The following is a 9,951-nucleotide window of genomic DNA, read 5'->3' as shown; positions in this document are numbered from 1 at the left end:
AGGGGATAGCGGGGTGGGAATGGAGCGCTTTGATTAGAGAGCTCAGGGAAGAAGATTGCTCTCTCCAGATGCTGATTTCCAAAGCACTTGACAATCACAGGCAGAAGCCAAGAGCAGACCGCTGTGGCCGCACCTGCCCGAGGGCAGCTTGAGCAGGGCACTGAGACCTGCCCATCACGTCCGGGGACCCACAAATGCGCTGATACACTGCCGCGACCTGTCCTCCGCCCCTCCATCCTGTGCCCAGGAAGGAAGCCTACAGATCTGACAACCTTTCACACACACACACACACACACACACACACACACACACGGGAGGCAGACGGGACAAAAAAGCTGAGCTGGTTGTGGTGGCGACCCCGAGAGGGCTCCAGAGACAAGAGGTGACCGTCAGCCACAACCCTCTGGACTCAGAAGCAGCTGCGACCTCCAGTTCCCCGTGCTGGTTCTGCTGTGTCCCGGGAGCATCTGCTTGCCTGGTCCGACAGCAGCAGACTGGGCGATGGGTCCTAGTGGAGACTGACCACCCTCACATCTGTCCCCAGCCCCTCCAGACCGCCCCTCCCTCTGCTTCCCTTGGTGCGAGAGGCTGTCTGCGCCGCCCCTTTCCTCTTCAGTGCCCCTGCTCCCCTTGCTTCTGTCCCTCCCTCCCCGGGACCCATTCCCTGGGCCACCATGGCCGCGGCCATCGCCAGCGGCTTGATCCGTCAGAAGCGGCAGGCGCGGGAGCAGCACTGGGACCGGCCCTCTGCCAGCAGGAGGCGGAGCAGCCCTAGCAAGAACCGCGGGCTTTGCAATGGCAACCTGGTGGATATCTTCTCCAAAGTGCGCATCTTCGGCCTCAAGAAGCGCAGGTTGCGGCGCCAAGGTCTGTGTGGGTCACGGTGGGGAGGTGCGCCTCAGATAGGATGGCTGGCATTTCACTACCTGAATAGAAAGGCTTCGGGCTTCCCTTGCTGCTTCGTTCCTCGTGTTTCTTTCTGTCCACCCATCTCCAATCCTCTGATCTCCCTCCAGCGCGCCAGAGCGCCTTCCCGGTGAAGCTGTGAATCTGCTCCCAGGCAACCTGTAGCCAGCCACTGGGAACTCAGCCCGCCCAGAGCCCTCAAATTGGCTAGCTCCTAGTCGCTCTTGCTTTCTGGTTCTCCTTTGAGAGGAGCTTCAGAAAATCTGTTTGCACTCTTCTTCCAGACGTTAGGGATCCCCAGAGAACAGTATCCGCTCTAGAATATCAGATGAGGGTCTGCCTTCCGCAGTGCCTCAGGTCATGTATGTTGTTCCCCTAGTAAAATAGGAGATGTCAGGAATTGGTGTGTGCCTGCCTCACCTGGTGTGATTAGCCTCCTGCAAACCCCTTGGTTCACATCCCTTGGTAAAAGGGACCCTCTGCTGGAACTATTGTAAAAGAAATTGGCAGCTGGGAGAGCATGAATAAGGGGTTAGCTCAGTGGAGAGTTAATGGAAAGCTGGTTATTAAGGGGATCTGATCCTTCCTGCCCACTGGCCTCTATTCTGTAGTCAAATCTTGGATGTTACCCTCAGAATGAATCTGACTGGGCCTGCTATGGAAGAATGTATTCCTGTTTTGTTTGCTTTTAACTGATAAACTAGCGAATTTTACGAAGCATGAACAGTTATTACACAAACATGGCCAGCATAGAGCTTTTAGTATGTGTGATATTACCATGATATTTTCAGAAAGAGTTAGTGCCCCTCGTGACCTTCTGCTGTCTGTAAAATGCCAGTCTTTACCCAGGAGACAGAATCTGGCCAGCTGTCCCTCTCTCCACACCCATTTAGAAAGGGTGGCCGTTTTAGGAGCACTTGGGGCGTTAGGAGGACAACATGGGGATGCTTGCTGTATCTAACCAGGTGGGCAGGAAACAGTATATTTACATTAATGGTTATCTGTGTTTACCCAGCACAATACATTCTCCCAGCCCAGCTGTGTTTGCTTTCAGTGTCCTGTTCCAGAGACAAGGAAGAGACTCTTGAAAAGCTTGGGTTTCTATGTGGATTTGTATGTGTCCACGCCTTTTCCCATCTATGAGCAGAAGTTTTAATGCCTTTTTAGAAATAATGCTAAACATGAAAAGCATAGATAACTGATTGTGGTGATGAGGAATTTTAGATAACGCCCTGCTTGTTGCCATCAAGCATAAATGGAACACAACTGAGATATGCCCTCCTGCCACTCTAATGGAAATGCAGTTGTGTATCTGTAACAGGAGAAACTTCCTAATAAAGACGATGGGGAAGGGGGAGTTCAGAGCAGTAACAACTACGAAGAATGATTAACTTGTCATTTGCACTTTATATAGGAACCTTAATCAGAAAATCTTTAAGGTCAGTGTCTGGTCACTGTACACACCAGAACCCATCATCACGACAGTGTTCATTTCCTACTTTATCAGATAGATCACTCATTGCAACACAGCTTTCACTGTGGGGAGTTGTGAACTTGAGGGCTAGGTACACTGAAATGGATACATTCTATCCAGAAGAAGATTATCTTAGTGCAAACACTGCCAAAGTTACCATGTGCACTCTTAAAAGGTGCAACAATTTTATTTATTTACAAACACAGTGGATCTTTTCTGCAACTTGACATGTGATGAATTTTAAGATAATTTTTTTCCTAGTCTAGAAAAATATCTAGGCTCTCTAAAAGTCAATTTTTCTATGTTTAATGTTGACTCTTTCCATATGTTCGTAAATCTGAGCACACACACACACACACACACACACACACACACACACACACACACACACACACACACAGACACCTCTCAGTAGTCTTCAAGAAAATTACATCTGGGACCATGTTGTCACCTAGATTTTTGCTGAGAGAGTGTAAGAAAAATATTAATTTATACAGAATATTTTCTTTTTTTCTTGTTTTGTCAAGTAAAATAATATTTTCATTAGTGAAGAAACCCACAGGTTCAGCTAGCTATTGAGTACCAGACAGATATAAACATCTTAGTATTACTTTAAACAAAAGAAACATTAAAACTTTGTTTTGTAAACTGTATACTGATAGATAGTATGGCTATAACCATATATAGCAAATAGAATTAATTCATTTCTTAAATATTATATATATATATATATATGCTTTTCATTACCTACTGTTTACATAAAAATTGTTCCCAGAATTTGCTTTTAAAATTTGACTTGCCAATAATTCTTACATGTGATAGTTTTATATATTCTTATTACTTGACAATCAGTAACTGACAAATGAGTATTGAAAGTTTATAGTTTTTTGCTACAGATCTTATAGATAACTAGGCTTATAACTAAGAGAGTCTCTTCCTCTGTGGAGCTCACACACACACACACACACACACACACACACACACACACACACACTACAGAGTTACTGAACAAAAGGAGAATAAATGGATAAGAAATATGTGCATAGTTCTACAAACCTGTAGAGTAGAGAAGAATAATGCAGGACTAGGGGGGAAGTTAGCTGAGAACTGAGTTTAGTGAAGATGATAGAGGATGGTGCCCACATTGAGGTCTTCCTGTTGATGAAGGTTTAAGGGAACAGGAGCTGGTAAAAAAAAAAAAAAAAATGCCATGTAGGCACAAAGACCTTCTGGCAGAAAAAAAATCTTATTCCACATTGAGAAACAAAACTATTGAAGAACACCTTCAAGTATATTACACATTGACCCTTTAAAACAAGACAAAACACTAGATCTAAATTTTGTGATTTGGAGAAGGGCAACAAATATTTCTTAGATTCAGGGAGTTTATGTTTCCCCTCTTTAAAATTTTAGTTGGTTATAGTAACACATACCTATAATGGAAGAACTTAGTAGGTGAGGGCAGGAAGATCAAAAGCTCCAGGCCAGCTCTAAGTATGTGATATCTTCTCTCAAAAGCACATAAAGTAAAGAACCAATGCTTTATTAGATAGCAATTTCTGTTATTGTCAAATGGATTAAACTAGAGCTCCACCACCCCAAACCTCATCGTATGCTTTGCTCCTGGGCCTTCTGCAGGAAGGCAGGTGCTGTGACGATTCCAGCTTTCCAGAGTCCTCTACTTCTGCCCTTTCACCTCCTTTGAATTTAAATAAATGTTGGCAGCATCAAAATTAGCAACGTGAATGTGTTTCTTGAATGTATGTGTGTTTATGTGTATGTATGTATATATTTATGAATAATTGTATGTGTGTATGAGTGTGTGTGTGTGTATGTATGTATGCATGTTTTGCTCTGTGCCTGGGATGTTCTCTTTGCTTCTATAGTTGCATACTAGAATGAATCTTTTTTTTGAAAGCTCAGAGAAAATGCCTTCGGGGAAGTCTTCACTCACTGCATTCTGGCAAAATAACCCTCAGTGGCAATTTGTAATTTCACGTAGTTGTGTATACCTGATAAAATTCTTTAGCACACTCCTTCAGTCTTTTGTGTTTAAGAAGAAAAGTCCATTTTTTCAGCTTTCAAATGTTGATAGAGTGTTATCTGGGTCCTGGGTGTTAATCTCTGCCATTTAACTGGGGGAAAAATCAAATGCCAAGAGATTCAAACTAGAGAACTGTCTCTGAGCCTCAATGTTCTAACTAGATCATTCTATAATCAAAACTCCTTTCAAGTTTTTCAGTTTTTCCTACTTCTTCTTAACAACTGCATAAATGTAATTTGTTCCTTAGAAATGGGGCTGTAGAGAGGGATTTTGGTGAGTTGCTTATAAAATATCAAGTATATCAATTACCACAATTTTAATGCCTGTAAAATTCATGGAGCACATTTAAAGTGTATCCTAGCTTTATATACAGAAAGAGGAACACACAGAAGGCAATTAGGTGGCAAATTGTTTTAGTATTTGAAATCTTTGCGGAAAATTTAAAGCAGAAAATGAAGGGAATCATCATGTCCTAAAAGTGTCACGCTTCTTCCATCACATGTGAAAGTAACAGGTAACTTAACAAGAGCTTATCTGTTGGTAGAATAATAGTCTTTTAAGAAAATTCTCTGAGGCCTGTGTAATTGTTTCTTGCAAGTTAATATTTTATTTGCACTTTTACCTAGGATCACAGGATCCATTGAAATATGCACTGTTTGTGTTTAGGCTGTAGGTATAGGCTTGCTAGCAATACATCTTCCCTAAAATAAATTGGAGGGTAGCCTAATATTTTAGAAATAAAAAAAAAAATGTGCTGCTCAAGTTCCATTTTATGTTAATCTAAAAATTGTTCTAAACACTAAAAAGTGTTCTATAAAGCATAAATGCATGTGTATGTGTAGAAACAAAACAACTGTTCTAAGGTGGTATTAAAAAACTTCCAGTACCTAAGAAACGAGAAGAGCCTTTGCTCTTACATAGTACAATATAAAAGAAAACTAGCCTCTCAATAAATGATCACAGAGACAATAACATTATTCTGCTACCTCAGAGCAGTGTATGGGCTAACGGGCACGGGCACAGGCACAGGCACACTCAGAGCAGTGTATGGGCTAACGGGCACGGGCACAGGCACAGGCACACAGGATTATGATGGTACTTATGGGAACTAAAGTAAGACAAACTTTCCCCTCTAAAGTACACCACCCTTTTTTCCTTTTGGAGATGTTTTAAGCATGTTTTATTTATATTGTTACTGCTTATGTTTTCATTTTTCTGAGACAGCTGGACTCTTCCTATACATATTTTGATAAGGCTTGTTGCTATTTAATAACTGGAGTTCTATCTTTTGTTAATTAGACTACGACTACACAACCCATGCTGTTTTGTTAACTGAAATGTTTAATGTTATTTTTAAGTAGACATTAAAGATCTCATAGGAAAATTATTGAATTTTGTTTCCCCACTGCCTTTTCTTGTTTGGTTTCTACAATCCATGTTTATCGTGAGTTTTCAAAAGTAATTATTGCTTCAGTGGTACAATAAATATAAATGTCTAATGAAGTAAAAATAATTAAGTAGATTAAGGGAGATATTCAAAATATGGTTTGTTCTGGGTTAAATTATATTCATAGAGTTTAACTCCTACATACTTAAGTAATTAATTTGTCATGATAATGTCTTTTAATTTTTTTAACATGAAATCTACCCAAGAAGCACTAGAACTCTTCTGTTCTTACACCCATGAATTTTATAGTCAATTACAGATTTCTCTTTATATTTCAACTTAGTGAAAAATTCAGAATGATGTTATGTGTAGATGATAATTTCTGTGAGGTTTTGTTATTGTTAGTTATTTTAGTTTTATATTTGTATTTTATTTTTTAATTTATTTTTTATGATAGACAAAATATTCAGATTAATGAAAAACCATTTTTCCCCTTGGAGGCAGTGTGGTACTGGCTATTGAACTGAGGGACAATTACATGTTGGGAAAGTAATCTATACTCAACTCCATCTCAAATAGAGTATTTATGTTTTTAACTCAAGATAAACCCTCCCTGTGTTGCTCAGGTTGGCTTTGAACTCATTTTCTAGTTCTGGATGGTTTGTGACTCGCTGTTTTCTGTCTAAGCTGACCAAGCCTGGGATCATAGGCTGAAAAGAGCGTGTCTAGCTCCTTTGATACTTTCATACATGTGAACATTGTTTAAGTTATATTAAGAGTATTGAACTCCTCAAACATCTATTTTTTATAGTGAAGATATTAAAAGTCTTTTTTGCTAGCTTTGAGTTTGCAGTACTTTATCATTTAATCTATAGTCCTTCTGTGCAATAGTTCACCTGAGTTTTTACTTATGTCTGGCTGTAGCTTAAAAACCAATGAGTAGTCTTTCTTAATTCCCCATCCCCACTGTCTCAGCCTTTATGAAATAATTATTTATACTTTCCATGGGCTAATATCCTATGAGACATGCCACTATATGTATGGTTAGTGAATTTAGTTATCTCCAATTCTATCTAAGATGTCACAAGCAGGAAAATGTCCTGCATTTTTATGGCTGAGTGGCTTTTTATTTAATAAATGTACTACCTTTCCTTTATTCACATCAGATGATGGACATGGGTTGTTTCTTAATTTCTATGACTAAAGTGGCAATATAAGTGTCTTTTATTCTTCCTAATTTCATTTCGAGAATATTGTTTTTCATTGAATCCTAAATCTTCTTTAACTCCATGCAAAATTACAATTTAATGTTTAATTGCTTAATTAAATCAAATGACAAAAGTCAACAGTGGGGTTTTTCAGTATGGTTTATATTTTTTATTTTTGAAATGGTTTTTTCTTTGATTATACTCTTTATGAACTTCTTCACAAATTGGTGAAAATCTTTTTAGCCAAAAGGACTATGACAGTTTCACAATCTAAATATTGTAGTTTCAATATTGTAATTTTAACTCTCAGAAGCTAAAGATATAGAACAATAATGGTAATTATGTAAGAGATCTCTTTAGGGAAGATAATCTAAAGCAAATCTTATCTGTAAACCAGATATTTAGTAATAATACCTGCAATGACTCCCATCTTCATTAAGAAACTCAGGACTTGTGCCTATGTATTTACTGTTCCTTGGGATAAAAGACTATAGGAAATGACAAGAGACTGGGTACCTTTCTCTAAGTTATTTTACAAAAATTAGTGGTTTATGGTTGGAAAGCATACCTTTTTCACAAAGTCATTCAATTTTATGAAATACTTTTTTATGTTTCATATCTCTATCATGCTGGTGTGAGACTAGTCAGTCAGGAGTCAGGACCTCAAATATGACTATTATAAAACTTCCCGAGTCTTTGATCTCCCCCAACTCCTTAGAGTCCTTTACGACATTTTAAGTTCTTTATTAATGAAAGTCACATTACTGCAGGTAATAATAGAGACACACTATGCACATCCATTTTGTGATTAAGATTAAGATGAGATTAACTGTCATCTAGTTGTTTCTGCAACAGGAATCTAATTACACTCATTCTAACACTGCATTATTAACTTTAAGACTATAGCCAAAAGCAAATTTACCTCAAAGGAAGATTGTGAACTTTGTAAAAAGAATAAAGGAAAGTTCTGTGATTTACCAAGCCACTTTTGATATATGAATGCAGCTTAGTTTTTAGCAGAGCTGGATGTCATATAGAGTAATGCTATAGCAGTTAATAATTGTTACCTTCATAGATCTGGAAAAACCTAGGATTTAAGCCTCTGGGCATGCCATGAGGAATTATCTAAATTAGGTTAGCTTCTAAATATGCCTGTGAGGGATTGTATGGATTTGGTTGAGTGAAGTGGAAAGACCCATCTTAACATCTTTGTGGGCAAAGAATTTTAAGGGTTGAGATTCTGGACTGAATACAAATGAAAAAGAGGACTGAGTAGAAGCATTACTCATGTGCTCTGCTTCCTGACTAAGACACACATCCTCATCTGCTTCAGCTCCTCCTCTACGACTTCCCCACCATAGTGATTGTACCCTTAGAATGTGTGCCCCAATATCCTCTTCCTTCCCTATGCTTTTGTGACAGGTATTTTGCTACAGTAACAAGATAAATAAATAATAGAGGCATGATTTTAATAAACTGAAGAGTTTCTGTTATTATATAATAAATTCTGTGCTAAACATTTTATTATTTTTCATGAAAAGTATATTCTAAATACCTCTTATACATATTAAGATGTGTTATTGATGATATTTGTCATTGGTCTTATTTTACATAATAAAATGAAGCTGAGCCACTGAAGTTAGAGGATTAAAAATTAATTTTAAAAATTTCAGATGGTTAGAAATACTGTTATGCTGGTTTTTAATCATCTCCTTGACTCATAGTACTATTCTAACAAGTTCATATATTTTATTCTTAATACTGATTCTATAAAATATGATGTAGTCAAGTACATCTTGTAGTCAAATACAACTTGCCAATTGTATTATACCCTTTATGGACATTGAACATAGGTAAGTGTTTATGTCAGCAATTGCTTATTAGTTTAGTTGAATGAGACTTGGTCAAAATATTTGCTGCCCTTTCTTGTTTCTTCATGACAGGGAAATACTAACTGCTTAATCCAATGACCAATGGTTAATGCTTGCATAAACATGGCTGAATTTTGCTGGATAGAAAAACCTACAGACATCTGAATTTATCCAACTTCAAGTTTGGAGTCGATACCTTCTAGCAGCCCCCTTGTGCATTTAAAAAAATCAATTTCCCTTTAGCTAACTAATATTTCTTATTTTTTTTTCCTCTTAAAGAATCCTCCAAGTGTTTCTTTTCTCCATTCTCAATAGTATCTTAGCTTCTGATTCCCTGGAAAAAAACACAAAGCAATAATAAACAACATGTTTATACAGAGTCATGTGGCTTCAAGAAGCCAGTCTATAAATCTGTTCATTTGATCCCTTTTCATACCTCACTGAGGATAAACCTTAGTGCTCCAGTCTTGTGAAGACCTTAAGTTGAATCACATAGCTCCTTCCTATGTAGAATCATAATTAGAAAAATTTTATCATTTCTAAAGCACAGTGTAACTATCAGCACACAATCTCATTTGCATATAAGCATATAAGAATGTGATAATATGCCCCAATATGAAAAGGAATCCTCTCTTGATCATGTGTTTCTATGGAATTTTCTTTTATTAACTACTTGTTGAAAGAAAACCTAGTTCTCTCCCCTGATCAATCTTTCTAATAAATTTTACAATTATTTTTTCTCATCATGAACCTGATTTGTCAACATCACTGAGGAGCTACAGATGTTCTGGGGTTCTGCTGTCTGATCTTATCACACTCTCATAGCATTAAACATTTTGATTTTTACAATAAATTTGTATTTTTAGTGTATAGTATCTAATAGTTACACAAAAGTATTTAGAACTTATCACTTACACCATCTTAAACTCTCATTGCATTTTCATAACTATGATATGTTTTTTAGTCATGTTATGTAGTTTTGGCTATCTAGTACTCTATGTGTAGCATAGGCTGCCTTCATGTCAACATTTCTACCTCAGCCTCTAGTGTGCTTGGATTA

At 37.8% G+C, this 9,951-nt stretch overlaps 1 protein-coding gene across 1 annotated transcript in view; it reads left to right on the top strand.

The window, feature by feature from the left end:
• Positions 1-675: 675 nt before the first annotated feature.
• FGF14 (fibroblast growth factor 14) overlaps positions 676-9,951 on the top strand; it is a gene marked incomplete at both ends in the record, with an annotated part of 63,695 nt that continues 54,419 nt past the window's right edge. Inside the window, one exon of the mRNA XM_080917424.1 lies at positions 676-868. Within this exon, the coding sequence (XP_080773550.1) occupies positions 676-868 (193 nt within the window). The remainder of the gene's footprint in view (positions 869-9,951) is intronic.

Source organism: Micromys minutus (genome assembly GCF_963924665.1).
Source record: "Micromys minutus genome assembly, chromosome: 5".
Lineage (NCBI taxonomy): Eukaryota > Metazoa > Chordata > Mammalia > Rodentia > Muridae > Micromys > Micromys minutus.
The sequence above is the reverse complement of the archived record's forward strand: the minus strand, read 5'-3'. Positions and strand labels throughout refer to the sequence as shown.